The following is a 15,568-nucleotide window of genomic DNA, read 5'->3' on the forward strand; positions in this document are numbered from 1 at the left end:
TGTGGGAAGACCCTCACAGCAGATGCTGTAGGTGGGTCCCCTATGGGCGTCCCGTAGCACTCCACTGTGACTTCTGTGCAGGACAGGGTTGGCTGGTGGCTGGGAGCCATGTTCCTGGTGAGTTTTTCTAAGGAGCAGGGAGTGGTCCTGAGGAGCCCAGTGCCACGGCTACAGGCTCTGAGTTGGATCACTGGCAGCTTGGAACTTGAGTGCCGGGTGTTACTGTGTGTGGCTCTAGCAGTAGTTTGGTTTCCTCATTTGTAGTGTGCCCTTCCGGAGCATTCTGGAAGGTCAGACAGGCCTTCCATGCCTCCCAAGTAGAGCCCATGTTTTCCTCTGGAAGGTATGCTGGCCCCTTACAAAGCACTCCCTCCTGTCCACATTGCAGGCTGTGGTGTTGGGGTGTGGCTGTCAGGAGACCCCTCAGGCAGAGGGCAGGTGTGGGGGGCTGAGGGACAGGCTTTGCAGAGGTGCTTGGTGACAACGGGGTGCAATGGTTGGGCCTTGCTGTCAACCCCAGGTGCCATGATGTCATCTAGCTGCTTGATTGTCAGCGTCGTGCTCCTGGAAAGCTGTTGGCAGAGAGGAGAGAAGGCAGAGGACTATTTTGGTTCCTGATTCTGCTGCAGACGCCAGGCTGCAGATGCTAGCATTGTTTGCCCTTTTCTTAGCGCTCGAAGCCTCCGGAACCTGACTTCCCTTCCCTGGGAGAAGGCCGGGAACCGAGATCCTGGCCAGCCTCTGGCGCGCGGCCCTGCTTCCTTGGTGGGAGCCGTGCCTGCCATTGTGCTGGGATGTTTGTCCGTTCACACCGTGGCCAGAACCCGGCCCGTCTCTCTCCCGGGAGGGCGTGGCCTGAGCTCCACGTGGGGGAACAAACGGGTCCTAACAGCGAGTGCCACGGGGGTTTGCCACGTGGGAGCCTGATTACTTTTCACTGCTGAGAGAGGAGGGAATTCCCAGCCCTGGCCAGGTCAGGCTGGACATGATCGGGATGCTGACCAGGACGTGGTCAGACACGGCAGGGGTTGAGCTGGGCCTGGCTGGCCTCTACAGGATCCCCGGGAGGCAGCTTCTCCTGTTCCCTTTGCTTTTCTCATGATGGTTCCTCTCCTGTAGGGTCCTGGGCACACGCCTTCCTGCCCGGGATCCCCTTTCCTGTTGAAGGTAGGTGGTGATCTAGGTGCTCGCCCAGGCTGGCTGCTCCTGTTACCCGATCCCTTGAGCTCATGGGCTCCCAGCAGTTTCCACTCCCGCCTCCCTCCTCCTCTGTAAGAGAACAGGGACGCAGGCAGGCTTTCCCTGTTTGCCTTTTGGGGGAGGCTGAGGGACCCGGGGGTGGGGGAACGGTCTTGACACCCCTCACTCCATTCTGGCCTTGCGGGAGTTTCTGGAGCCAGTTCAGAACAAACCTAGTTTGTCTCATGGCTATGGTGTTCTCCTAGAACATTCTAGGACTGGAGGGGGCACGGTTAGGTTACACAGAGGATGGCCCAGTCAGGTCGGAAGCCTCAGTTCCCTGGTTTCTGGGTCACGTAATGTTCTCCGTCCTGTTCCTCTGAGCGTGCAGTGAAGAGCTGGTGAGGTAGGCGTAAAGCCGAGTCCGCACGCATGCATGCATGGACTCACACACACACACTCACACACACACTCACACAACACATACACACACACACGCACATGCGCGTGGGCCTCCAACTGTGCCATCCCACCCAGGCTCCTCCCGGACTGCCACCAGGGGGCCGTGTGGCACCTTCAGGTCCTGGGGAGGTGGCTGGCTCCCGCTGCCCACAGCTGTGGAACCTGTCCAGGGCTTGCTGTCCTGAAGGCGTCCGGGCCTTCCCTATGAGAGTGTGCGGGTAAATTCCCACAAGGAGAGAGTGAAAGCAAAAAGAACGGAAGGTGTTTGGACAGTGTGCCTAGCGCTGGGTAGACCCCGAGCAGGAACTGAGACCAGGGAGGGCAGGCACATGGGGGTCTCTCTGGTGTGTGTGTATGTGGGATGTGTGTGGGATATGTGGAGTATGTGTGGGGTTGGGGGGGCGGTTGTGTCTGTGGAGGGGATTTATGGGGGAGCTTATGGGGTTGTGTGTGCTTGGGATATGTGGGGAGTGGGGGGCACATGTGGGTATGTGTGGAGAGGGATGTGTTGGGGACGTGTGGGGGGTGAGGTATGTGGGGAGTTGTGGGGTGGTGGGGTTGTGGGTGTGTGAGTATGGTATGTTTTTAATCGCTCCCCCTTTGTGCATCCTGATATATTTTCTCTCCACTTTCATTCTTGACTTTCTGTAATTGTGATTATAAATACCTGGAATGCTGAATCAGCTGCCCTGAGGTGGTGGTAGACATTTTCGCCTCAGTGTGCTGCCGTTGTCACCGGCATCCAGGCCCAGACTCTGGGGCTTTTTGTTTGTTTGTTTGGAAAGCAAAACTCTGTCCCCAGCACCCCTGTCCCCTCCCCCACAACAGCCGGTTCCCCTGTCTCTGGTGTGGAGGTCCCTCTCGAGGCGTCCGTCTTGGGGGCAGGGTCCACTTGACCTCTGTGTGTGGCTCCCTTCGTGCCCCCCAGAGGCCTCACCGGCCCTCTTCCATTTCACAAGCAGGAGAATTGCTTGCCGTGGACAGACAGCATTGGGCGTTTCCGTTCACGTACCCAGGGATGGACACGGGCCTGTCTTCACTCCCTCCCTGGAACACTGGCAGGTGGGATGTCTGATGAGACATGCCCAGCCCTCGGGCCCGGCCTGGCAGGAGCCCTCTCTGAGGAGAGGAGCCTCAACTGGTCCCTGCTCCCTGCCTCGGCTCCCCCTCTCCTGTGACGCACCTTCTGCCGGCTTGCCCCACTGTCGTCTCTTCTTGGGCAGCCCGGCCCGGCTGTGTCCGTCTCCCTCTTCTCTCCCATTCGGTGCTCTGACATCTGTCCTGAGTGGAGGGTCCTGCCAGCAGGTTGTAAAAGGCGTCACAGGACTGAAGAGGTTTGATTCCCCCACCTTGGCCACCCTGACCACTATGGGCGCGGAAGGGCTATGCCTGGTCCCTCCTTCCCACTGACAGACCACTTTCAGGGGCTGAAGAATCCCACTCAGAGCTCCTTTTATTTTTTTTCCCGCAGAAGATGGGACATTTGGGCTCAGTCATACATACCCCAAAGGGTTCACTGCTAATTTAAGGGGGGAGGTGTGGGCCAGGGAGATGACTCAAGGGTAGAGCATATGCCCAGCCCGTGATCCCCACCCTACTCTGCGGGAAGGGACCCCCCACCATGAGCAAAGGGGCCATGGACCCCTTCCCCTCCCCCACAGAACCACACATGCCTCTTCCTGGCGGGTGACTCTAGGGGTTTCCCACACGGAGTCTCTCCTGGACAACCCCACCAGGTTGGCATTCATCTGGCCGAAGTCCTGCAGACCACTCCCTGCTCTTGGGAAATACCTCCGTATGGACTTTGACTCCAGAGGGAAAGCTCTCGAAGGTGGGGTGTGGACAGCCAATGGGTCATGGTGGGAAAGCGTTTTTATGTTTAGCAGGGGAGAAATAGGAGATGCCCCTTGGTCCCAGGGTGGGTGTCCCGAGTGCCTTGCCTTTGGCCATTCATCCTGTGGGGCCCTGTCCTGAATTAGATACCATCTAGCTCCATCTAGGGGAGATCATGACGCCCCCTTGGTGGGGCTCAGCTCTCAACAGGGTCGGCCTCGGTTAACCATCAAGGTCGCAGGTCACAGGAGACAGAAGTTCTGAGATGGGGACTGACTCTCCACTGGGGTCTCACTGCCACCAGGGAAACCCGTATCGGTCCCTGGAGGCAGCCCTCGTTGTGCCCCTGCCTGCTTGTCCCGGGGAGTTATAAAAAGCACAGGGAAGTGCCCCCATGGCTGGCCCTAACGCAAGCCTGGTTTTGAATCCGACTGAGAAGATTTCCACGAACGCAGCCTCTGCTGCTCCTTCCTCTGCCCTGGTTTGTTTCTAATGTGCCGCTCAGTATTGGGCCGCTCCAGGCGCTTTTGAAAAACTGTTAAACTAGGAAATGAGATGGTGGAAGACTCCGGTCCAGCTGCTTCTCCATCCCTGGGAGCACAGTACTGGGAGCCCGGCACTTGGCGCTTAGCAGCTGCCGGACCCAGCTGGGGGCGTGATGACGGCTTGCAGTAGGGGACAGGGTAAAACTGTGTTTTTCATCAAGCACAGTTTAACATAAGGACAGTGTTACAGTCTGGGGCAGTTGTTCTTTACTATTTTCTTTTTTGAAGTGTTAAGAAGCCCTTAGAGGAAATGTTTACAATAAAGGATGGTATGGGCTATATTTTATTGTTGCTGCAGCCTCGCGCTTTCTTGGCCAAATAAAATGCTGTCAGTGGTGTGGCTGTTTTCTTTGTGATTGGACTTATGGGTGAAAATTTGAACTCTGAAAATGAGCCCTATTTTAGAGCCCTCGTGTTCACACTGTACCTCTGTGGCCTGGATTTGGGGGAAATGGGGCCGCATTGGACAGTGCCTGGGACTCTTCACCCCACTTTCAGTTGAAGACGCCCTTCTGCCCTTTCCTACTTGCTTTCTATTTTTTTTTGGATGGGGGATGCTCTCTCTGCCAGGCGTGTGAGACCGGGAGTAGAGTAGAGGGAGGAATGATGTTGCTTTGGTAGGCCTGAGCCAGCTCTAGTCTTCACCTGGGGGGGGGGGAGGGCAGAAAGAGAGAGAGTGGGGGGAGGAAGGGAGGGAGGAGGGGGGGTGCTTATGAATGGCAGGATGGTATGTTTATTTAGGGAGTTGATTCATGGACTTGGAGGTGGCTGGCAAGTCCCAAAGCTGCAGGGCCGGATGGCTGCCTGGAGATGAAGGGAAGAGTTGATGGTTCAGGTTCAAATCCCAGAGGCAGAATTCTTCCTTCTCTAGGCACACCAGGTTTCTCTCTTTTCCACATCTCCAACTGATGAGACAGGGCCCACCCATGTTCTGGTGGTGAATCCACCTTACTCAGCAACTATTGATTTTATGATGTGAGGATGCAGAAGACATCAGATTTAGGGCCACAAGAAGATAAATAACACTTAGATTTAAGTTGGTCTCTGAGCGTATTGTTTATTTTTATTTGCTTTTTAAAAATGCTTATTTAGACACTGTGATTGGCAAAATTACCTAGAACAGGGTTTGAGGCAGACAGTAACTGTATCCTACAAATGAGCGCAATCATTCTATGTCGGTCCCATTCATTCTATGACTGGTCCCACCTCCAGTCTCAGCACCTGGTGACAGCTCCTCTCACCTGTGGCCTCAGGTTCCCTCCCACCCCGCAGCCTGACTCCTTGATGGCTACTTTTAGTTTGAATGATTGTAGTGAGGGTACCGTGCTTTCAGTATGGGTTGGTTCGAGTGTTGGTTCTGGCGATTTAGAGATACACAAGTACCTCGTCTCTACACCAGACTCCTCTGTCCCTTGCCCCTATGATACTACCACACCTTCTCTTCTTGCTTTCTCCTTCGCTTTTCTCATTCCTTGGCATTTTCCCCTTGTAAGCCAGAGGCAATGTTTTGCCCATCCCTGAGATTTTCTATATGCCACAGATCAGCGAGACATCTGGTTTTTGCCCTTGTCTTTCTGACATACTTCACTTAACACAAAACCCTCCGATTCCATCCAAGTTGCAGGAAATTGCATGGTTTCCCCCTTCCTTGTGGCTGCATAGTATTCCGTTGTGTCTGTAAACCACAGCTTCATGATCCGTCTGTCACTGGACACCCACATTGCTTCCATAGCCTGGCTAAGTGCTGCAAGGGACATAGGTTTGTGCATATCTTTCTAAGTGGATGTTTTCATGTGCATTTCCTGCTTTTCTGTGCATAATAACATTCATGACTTTGGGAAAAGAGAGGGAGGTGGGAGCTCAGGAAAAAATGAAACAAAACTTTTCTGAATATCATCTCACGCCACAGAGACTGGCACACATCAAAAAGAACATGAGCAACCAGTGCTGGCATGTATGTGGGGAGAAAGGGACTCTCCTTCATTGTTGGTGGAAATGCTGACTCATCTAGTCTTTTAGGAAAACAATTCGGGCGTTCCTCAAAAAACTAGAAATTGAGCTTCCATACGACCCAGCAATACCACTTCTGGAACTCTATCCTGGAGGCCGAAAAACACAGCAGAAATACCATCTGTACTTCTATGTTCATCGCAGTTCTATTTGCAATAGCCAAAATCTGGAAACAGCCCAAGTGCCCAAGAACATGATTAGTTAAAGAAACCCATGATAGATCTGTACAGTGGAATACTATGCAGCTGTTAGGAAAAATGAAGTTATGAAATTCGTTTTTAAATGGATGGACATGGAGAGTATCATGCTGAGTGAAATTAGTCAGAAGGAGAGGGACCGACATAGAATGATTGCACTCATTTGTGGGATATATATATATATATATATATATATATATATATATATATATATATATATATCACATAAGATGAGACTAAAGTAGAAACAAGGGCCAGGAGGATTGGTCTGCAATTGAAAACCTACCTCAAGTGCTAGAGAGAAGGCAGTTGGGTTAGAGAAGGGACCACTATGACAAAGGTAGTTGGAAATGATCATTCTGGACAAGAACTATGAACTGAAAATAGATACAGGAACGGACATCATAACCTCTCAATATCTGTATAGAAAACCCTTAAAGGTGGGGGAGGGAGTGGAGGGGCCGGGGGACAGAGACAGAGACAGAGAAGAAAGAAGTGCCTTCCATAGAGGCGGCTGCTGAGGGGCAGAAGAGAACCTGGGGACATTGGTAGTGGGAAATGTATACTGGTGGAGGGATGGTGTTGGAATATTGTGTGACTGAACCCTGACCATGAAGAGCCTTTATAACTGTGTATCTTGGTGATTCAAGTAGGAAAAAAAAAAAAGGATATTCTGAAGAAATCCGGGGGCTCTGTGAAAATGCTTGCCGCTCTCAGCCTCTCCCTTTCCCTCTTTCTCACCCTCACTAACGCCTCGTCTCATTCTCTCCTCCTCCCCCAGACGCGGATGCAGAGTTTGAATCCAGATCCCAAAGCCCAGTACACAAGCATCTATGGAGCCCTCAAGAAGATCATGCGGACTGAAGGCTTCTGGAGGCCCTTGCGGGGCCTCAACGTGATGGTGATGGGCGCGGGGCCGGCCCACGCCATGTACTTTGCCTGCTATGAAAACATGAAAAGGACTTTCAATGCCGTTTTCCACCACCAAGGAAACAGCCACCTAGCCAACGGTATTTGAGCGTTTGTCTGGAGTTAGAAAGTTCTCTCCTTCAACAGACCTTTCCCCAGGGCCCTCCTCCCCGTGACCCAGCAGCCTGACGCCTCAGCTCCGCCTCACTTGCTTATGAATAAAGAACTCCAGAGCCGCGTTGTGCGGGCACACCCCAACACACTCAGACACACACGCACACAACAGACCTTTTTCTTTTTTTTCTGTTCCCTCCTTGGTTTTCTGAAGCCTGGGGACAGTCGGTTGACAGAGGTGTTTCAGTTTTATTTTTATTGTCATTTGGGTTTTTGCAGTTTTTAAGAAACATTTAAAAAAAAACATTCAAAAACAAATAATGATCAGATCTAGGAAAACAAAACAAAACCCTGAATAGAAATACAACTTTTGAATGCTGGCTTCAAAAAAAAAAAGTTATCTGGACAGCTTCTTTGAGACTATTTAAAAACTGGTTCTACAGGTCTCTGCATCGTCAAGATCTAACTAAGCTTTAAAAGGTCAAGAAGTTTTATGGCTGACAAAGGATTTGCTGCAGCACGGAAGGCCTTCCCCACCTTAAGCTTCTGGGGATTTGGGAATTTCGCCCTCATTCACTTCTGTTGATATGAGTTGCACCTCTGCAGGAAAAGGGGGAGATAGTTCGATTGCTTTGAGGGAGGGGCGGGGAGGTGGGGTCTGGTTGGCGGGCAGCTGGGGTCGGACCTTGGCTTGTTGTCCAGGCCAGGTCCTCGCTGAGTGGTGGGTTTTGCCTTTTCTTTTGTCGGTTTTGCTGGGGTATGACATGGGATTGGGGATTGAAGGGTATTTAGTCTAACCCGGTTCATTTTTCCCCGCACTGCGGAGGTAAGTGTAAGTGGCAGCAACTTTTCCCCGTTTTTCTTTGTTTCACTCAGAACCAAAGGCACCACTTCCACCCGTGAACCTAGATAACCAGCTAGCCTGGGGCTGGCCTGTGGACACGTGTTCTGCATTTTAAGTGTTGGCCCCGAGTTGCATCTGTTGAGGGGGTCCGCCTGTCCAGATGCTTGTCCTGTTTCTGTGGCCTTGGAACCATTTTGCGGAAACTGTCTTTATGTCATCAGTCCTTGGCCATGGAACCCTTTGAAGGGGCTTTGTCCCCCTGTCCCCCCATTTTATGCCGAGCTGTGCCCAGCACTGTCTTCCTTCATGGCGGCGTGTGCTGGGGTGCGTTTTGACCTTCCTGGGGATCAGAGTGGGGGGGGTGGTTTGTGGTCTGTGTCTGCATTTCTGAGGTGCTCTCTGTCTCCCTTCTAGAGGGGATCTCCTGTATGGGCAGTGACCCCCGAGGGAGGTGGAAACTCAGAGCCCTAAGCTAAAGTCTCAGGCTTTGAGGCTTCTAGAGTTTCTGCTTTTGGACTCCAGGCCAGGCAAACTCCTCCAGTGCACAGGTCAGCTCCAGAAAGTTGCACCTTTGAAACTAACCCACACTGGCTGTTTTCTTAAAAATGCCCGAATTTTGCCTCAGAATTTGTACTTAATGGTTTCTTATGATTTTTTTCCCCCTGCTTGGTCATGTGCCTGATATCTGATTGTCCTTGCTTAAGGGCCAAGTGAGCCCATTTGGAGAGTAGGGCCAGGGATGGGGGAAAATAAGATCTAGATCAGTGTTTCTCAGTGGGGGTGGAGGGCTTGGGGGTTGTTAGGAGATTTCCAAGGGGGCCACAGGTAAAAATCATGTGAATGGGGAGCCATGGCATGGGTCTTGGGGACCAACTAACTGGTAAGACCTGGCAGGGGTGGAGCATAGGAAGGAAACAGGTCAGAAGGGAACCCAGATCTGGAAAAGGTGGAGAAACACAGGCAGTGGGAACCTCTGGGTGCCATTAATTCCAAAGGGTGCAGCAGGAAAAGGCTGGAATTAATGCTTCGATGCCAGTGATTCAAGGAGACATTGCACCTATGTCTTTCCCCGACATCTCCTCGGTCACTTGGGAACTCAAACCTCAGTGCTCACCTGGGTGGAATTGTGGTACATTCTGATTGTGAGAGAGAGAACAGTGTCCTTGGATCCATCTGACTTTAGGCTCCAGGCACTTCCTCAGCACACCCATCCCGGAGGGTAATTTTCTGGAGTTTGTTTTGCAGGCATAGCTGGGAGTATGGCCACTCTGCTGCATGATGCGGTAATGAATCCAGCAGAAGGTAATGTTCTTGGGCCCAGGGAGCGGCCATGGGGGATGTGCAAGGGGCAGGTGGTAGATGTGGGACTGAAGGTCAGCCAGGGGGCTCCTGGCTCCGGCCAAAATAAGGAGGAGAATTCTTTGCCTCCTTATTTAAAAAGCCTTGAGGAAGGCCTGAGCCTGGGAGCTGTGTGGACTTCCTGTTGCTCAAAGTGTCGTCCCCGGACCACCACCGGCGTCTCTCGGGCAGCATGTTAGAAGTGCTGATTCTTGGGATCCACCCCAGGCCAGTTGCAGAGGCTCTGCCAGAGGAGTATGTTTTAACAGGCTCTGCTGGTGATTTCTTTGCACGTGTTTGCTGTACGCTAGAGCCTGTTTGTGCACGCGCCCGAGAGTTTTTCCTGGAATGTGCCCTGGGGGGGCGTTATACAGTGGTTCTAACCCCACTGAGCACTCCCGACTTGTCAGCTCTTTCTAGACAGGGAGGGCCTTGGGGCTGCTGCCGGCCATCTTCTCAGCTGGCCCTTCTGTGTGTGACACGTGGTATTCGTGGGATTCGTTTCTCCCCCACCTTTAAGTTACCCCTTGCGGGATTCAAAGTATTAACATTTTGTGTCTTGTATTATCAGTTTGCCTGTTTTTTTTTTTTTTTTTGGTTTTGTAATGTTAAAACTGCTTGTTTGCCCTCAGCTGAGTCTTTGGCCCAAACCTAAGGGGACTGAGTCTGTCTTTGAGGGACCTGAGGAGTCCCACTGGGAGGTGGGCTTGTGTGTGTGGGGGGGGGGGGGGGGGAAGGGTGATTTCTGCAGCGAATTGATCAGTGACTCCCTTGTTCACGTTTACCTAGCAAAAATTTTGTTTATATTTTTCAAAAGAGGGAAAAGCGAGATTCAAACTCTGCTGCCTTTTCCTTGACAGACATGCTGTTGGTTAAAGGACTTCATTCCTTTAAAGAGTAGAGAATAGGGGTAGTAGGTGGGGAGGAAGTGATAGTACAGTGGTTAAGGAGTTTGCCTCCTATGCTGCTGACCCGGGTTTGTTCTCCGGCATCCCATAGGATCCCCTGAGCACCACCAGGAGTGATTCCTGAGTGCCAAGTCAGGAGCATCACCAGGTGTGACTCAGAAAGCAAAAAAAAAAAGAAAAGTAAGGAATGCTGTGTCAGGGACACAAGGACTATACCTCAGGGACCACAGTTGGCCCTGTTTGCCTGTGTCCTTTGAACCACCAGTTACTTCCTTGTTAACAAAGCCAAGGGTCTTTGTTGGATTTTGTCATTGAACTTGGACTCATCTAGACCTTGGGTCTCTTCTGAGGGCCCTGTGACCTGGAAGCGAAACGGTCTGTTTCCACTGAGAGATAACAGAACACTGAGCATAAAAGACGGAGCTCACGCGTCCATGGGCAGGACTGAGGCCAGCAGGTTTTGGGGCTGGGCAGGAGTAATTTTGTCGGAGATGTGGAAGTTACAGCCTGCAATGTCCAGGCTTGGGGGGTGAGGTCAGGGAGAGTGTCCTGTTGGGGGCTGCCGCGTCAACAGCCACCTGGGGCTCGATTCAGGCCGGAGAAGCCGAGCTGTAGGAGGGGACCGAGACTGTGTTTTCAGAGGGTTTGTTGGCCATCCTCGGTGACTCCCTCAGGCGGGGGCGTGTGCGTGCTAGCTCTTGGTGGCCCGTTGTTTGCCGTGCGTCTATCTAAACTCACTGTTTCTCTTTATGGCCTGGCGTCCCATTCCTCTCCGACCCCGTGGGGCCCAACCAACTGCCACTCACTGCGCATCCGGCCACAGTGGTGAAGCAGCGCATGCAGATGTACAACTCGCCGCACCGCTCGGCCCTCAGCTGCGTCTGGACAGTGTGGAGGACCGAGGGCTTGAGGGCCTTCTACAGGAGTTACACCACGCAGCTGACCATGAACATTCCCTTCCAGTCCATCCACTTCATCACCTACGAGTTCCTGCAGGAGCAGGTCAACCCGCACCGGGGCTACAACCCACAGTCGCACATCATCTCAGGAGGGCTGGCCGGGGCCCTGGCCGCGGCCGCCACCACCCCACTGGATGTCTGTAAGACCCTCCTCAACACCCAGGAGAACATGGCCCTCAACCTGGCCAACATCAGCGGCCGGCTCTCGGGCATGGTGAACGCCTTTCGGACCGTGTACCAGCTCAACGGCCTGCCCGGCTACTTCAAAGGCATGCAGGCGCGCGTCATCTACCAGATGCCCTCCACGGCCATTTCCTGGTCCGTCTATGAGTTCTTCAAGTACTTCCTCACCAAGCACAAACTGGAGAGTCGGACTCCGTACTAAAGGAAGGGGCGGTGGAAGCCATGCCGGAACCCTTTATTTTCCAAGGGCTTGCCCTGCCTGCGGCCGTTCCCTTGCCTCCTCCCCAGATGGTGTTTTTCAAGGGGTGTTTGCAGGGCGGGCCTTTCGAGAGGCCCCTTGATGCCTTCGAGAAAGGGGGACCAGACCGTCACTTCCTGGAAGGTCTGCAGGGACATCCATGGCGGTGGCAGGAGGGGGCAGAGGCTCTGGACGGAGAGTGAGGATTTGCCTTGCGTTTTCCTCCCCGGTGAGGAATGTAGCTTTTCTGCTTCGCTCTCGCAGTCTCCTCCCAAGAAACGTAGATCCACACGGGAGGGAAGAAAATGTGCAGAGAGTGAAAACATGAAAGAAAAAAATGTATATAAAAGTTCTAGTACACAGCAGAAAATAGATGGATAATGTTTATCCTTTATTTTTCTATGTAGAAGTTTTTGGATTTGTGTGTGTTTGTGTGTGTGTGTGTGTGTGTGTATGTACACGTATGTGTACAATTAAGTGTTACAGCTGGGAATATAAAGCTGTTTTAAAAATCAAAACAAAAAAATCAGAGGGCTGAATTCTTCCATTGGGTTAGGTGGAAAAAAAAAAGGCACCAAAGGAATCAGTTGCCAAACACAGTCCTATAGTTGTGCCGAGCCTCCAAATGGAAGTTTGACTTGAATGTAAAGTAATAAAGTTTATAATTTGAATTTCTCTTTTCGTGGTGGGGGGGGAGGAGAAAGGGTACGTTTAAAACAATCAAAACGATGAGTTCTTTAGTCACTTACCTTCGTGTGCCTTTTCCCTTCCTTTCCTGAAAGTTGCAGTCTGGTGTGGGTGCATTTGCTCTGCTCTAAACCAGGCACAAATACCAGGTGACAGGATGACCCCTGGGTGGGGGGGACATGGCCCCCAGTGGAATGCAGATGACTCATCTCACCCACCAAGACCTTTAGCTTCCCTCCAGAGGCTGGAATGCATGCTCCCGGGCCCAGCACTTAGAGTTCCCGAAATGCTTTCTTTTGGGACAGGCAATTGGCATCAATGCTGCTGCCTCCAGCCTGGGACTTCTTTCCACATCAACCTTTTGCTGCAGGCACTTTTCAGGTATTCTGGACCTTGTGTCTCTTGACCAAAACTTGTTTCCAGTGAAGTTTGAGGAGTTAAAACCCCACAAAAACGTGGCCAGTGCATCTCTGGCTTCTCTCTCTCTCTGTGCCTACCACTGATTCCTCACAGAGCTCCCCGCAGCGGATCCAGGCCTTAGGGCCAGCCCTGCTGCTGAAGCGGGACCTTGCACACTCACCAGGACACCCACCCCCACCCCACCCAACCCCCAGCCATCTCCAGCCTCTCTTGGTTGGTGTCTCCTGCGTCCTGAAATGGGGCCGCAGAGCTAGATTATCTCGGAGAAAATGCAGGCCTGTTTCCTCCAGCCTTGCCCTGCGATTGGCTGCCAGGTCTCTCCAAGGCAAGACCAAATGACTGGATCATTTCCTTTTGGAGCCTCTCTTTAAAAAAAAAAAAAAACCCAAGCAGGAAGCACGTGTGTTTTCACGCTGGAAGGCCTGGTCCTGACCTTGACCTGGTCAGACATGGTCAGTGTGAGGAGCAGACCCAGGCTCTTCCTGACTGTGGCTTCCTGCAACAACTCTGGTGGCACTGGACAGTTTTCCTCTCGAGACCTCTTGCAACAGTGCCTTGGGGCTGCTTCCCCCCTAAGGAGTGCCACCTCCACACTTCAAGTGTGTGTACCTTCGGGCAGGGCCCTGCTCCAGGGCTGGGGGGCCCAGCTGTTGCCCCGTCCCCCTTGGGAGCTGACCCCAGGAGGAAACCAGGGCAACAAGTTCTGTCCCCTGGGGCTGCAGAAAGCCCCTGGACTCACTGCTGCTGTCAGAAGTGTTTACATCTGCTCCTACTATCTCCTACCTGCCTTTTAATATGCTGGGATTGGAGCAATAAGCAGATTGAATTCTTTTTTTTTTTTTTAATCGATCCACTACTGCAAGAACTGTCTTTATTTCTTAGAGGATTTTGTTTGCCATGCTTCACCTCTCCGGGAAGTCTCCTTTAAAAGGCACTCTCTCTCTCTCTCTCTCTCTCTCTCTCTCTCTCTCTCTCTCTCTCTCTCTCTCTCTCTCTCTCTTCGCTTTTTGGGTTGTGGTGGCAGTGCAGGTATCCTGGAGAGAGGTAGGGAGCAGCTTTCCAAACCCACAGGCAGCTCTACCCACTGTGCCTTCCCCTCTCAGTCATCAGGAGCTGAATGAGCCACTTCCCGAGCAAGCTTTGAGAGCTGCTGAAACACTCAGTAAAAACAAGCGATTGTTGGTGTTGAGGGAGTTTCCCTCACCTCCTCCGACCACCACCAGAGTTAGTGGCGGAACCCACACTCATCACAGTCTCTGGGTTGATTGTGACTTTGGGGTTGGGGAGGACTGAAGTCCACACCCCTTTTGATGCCCAGCTGAGCGAATCATGGTGGGGACTCGGCCACTCCTCTCCGGGGACTGCCCTGCAGCCGGTCCCACCCTCACACTGTGTGTGCACTTCTGTGTCCTTACCTGTGCATGAGCCCTGCTCAGATGATGATGTGAATTCCCAGCCACTTCTGGATCCATTTTAAGGTGGAATTTTTTTGTTTTGGATTTCCCCCCCCCCCTCGGATTATCTTTATTTTTTTTTATGATAGAATTAAAATGGATTGAAAATAGGATAAATCTTCGTGATTGTTTCCTGAACTTTGGGTTGAACCTAGCAGTTTACTTGGCCACCAGCCTCGTGTGATTTCTGTTTTTTTGTGTTCGAATGCCAATGTCTTATTTCAAGTGCTCCCCTTCCAAACTCCCCCACCCCCCCAACACCATTCCCCCTGTTCCGCCCTGCGGGACTCCATCTCCCGTGCCTTCTTCCAGTTGGGTTTTATTTATCTTTATTTAAGGACGATTGTGCCTGTTCAATGCGAATGTACTGCTGCTTCCAACCTGTGAGATGCACAAACTTTATTATAAGGATGGACAAGTGTGTGTTGTGAAGATCCCTGTTCCCTCCTCGCAGCTGTTGCCCTCTTTGGAAAGGGGAGGACTGTGTGTTTTGGGGTGGAGATGTTTCTGATATGCTGCTACAGTTGTGACACTGGAGCGAGAGAAAAAAAAAAATAAAGCCTTGATCTTTGAAGTGTTGTGGGCTCTGTGCTGGGAATATGGGAATCATACTGCAGGGAGAGGGTTCCCTGATTTCTGGGTTCTGCCTCTTCCCGTATCACCCAGGACCCTGATGGGAAATGCCCCACACTGGAGGCCCCACACTCCTCAGCACTCTGAACCGAGGGCCGAGGCCTGAGGCTGGAGCCTCTGCTGGGGTCCACTCCCTAGCTGTGAGGTGGAGGCTGCAAGTGAACAGCTACATCTGTGGTCCAGGCTCTGTCCTCAAGCTTGGCTGGGAGGAACTGGGAAGCTGTGCTGAGTCAGCTGTTTAGGGCCTATGCCATTCTGGGGTGCTAAGCCCTTGACTAAGAGTGCCCTCTGCGGCTCCCTCTCTGGCACCCCAAAATATGACCCCTGGGGCAGGGCTTGCCTTTGGATTTCCTACCCTCTCGCTTGGTGCTTGTCTGCCTTCATGGCTTCAGCTGGTTCCTCTGGAAAGATGATTCCCAGACACGAGCTAGGTCACCCTCACTTTCCGTTCATCCGAGTTCCAGGTCTTGGGGCTTCCTTGAGATGCCTCATTCCTGTTCATGTGCAGAGAGCTCGCCTATAGTTCAGAGGGGCTGGCACCACTCCCCAGGATTCTTGACACTAGGGTCACAGCCAACAGTGCTTGGGAGCTCTGTAGCTCCAGGGACCCAATTCAAGTCCCCATTTTTCAAACTTATCCTCAAGTCAGGTGATT

The 15,568-nt window shown here is 52.2% G+C and overlaps 1 protein-coding gene across 2 annotated transcripts in view; it reads left to right on the top strand.

Moving 5' to 3' along the window:
• Positions 1–13,662, top strand: part of SLC25A37 (solute carrier family 25 member 37) — a 37,502-nt gene extending 23,840 nt beyond the window's left edge. Inside the window, exons 2-4 of one of the 2 annotated variants that reach the window (XM_056119160.1) lie at positions 7,008–7,236; positions 9,339–9,395; positions 11,163–13,662. In XM_056119160.1, coding sequence (XP_055975135.1) covers positions 7,008–7,236; positions 9,339–9,395; positions 11,163–11,683 — 807 coding nt within the window. In that variant the 3' untranslated portion in view covers positions 11,684–13,662. Of the gene's footprint in view, positions 1–7,007; positions 7,237–7,630; positions 7,730–9,338; positions 9,396–11,162 lie in introns of those variants that run through there. The other variant, XM_056119161.1, reaches the window with a different exon arrangement.
• Positions 13,663–15,568: the final 1,906 nt, after the last annotated feature.

Source organism: Sorex fumeus, unplaced genomic scaffold, assembly GCF_029834395.1.
Source record: "Sorex fumeus unplaced genomic scaffold, SorFum_2.1 ptg000039l, whole genome shotgun sequence".
NCBI classification, from domain to species: Eukaryota; Metazoa; Chordata; class Mammalia; order Eulipotyphla; family Soricidae; genus Sorex; species Sorex fumeus.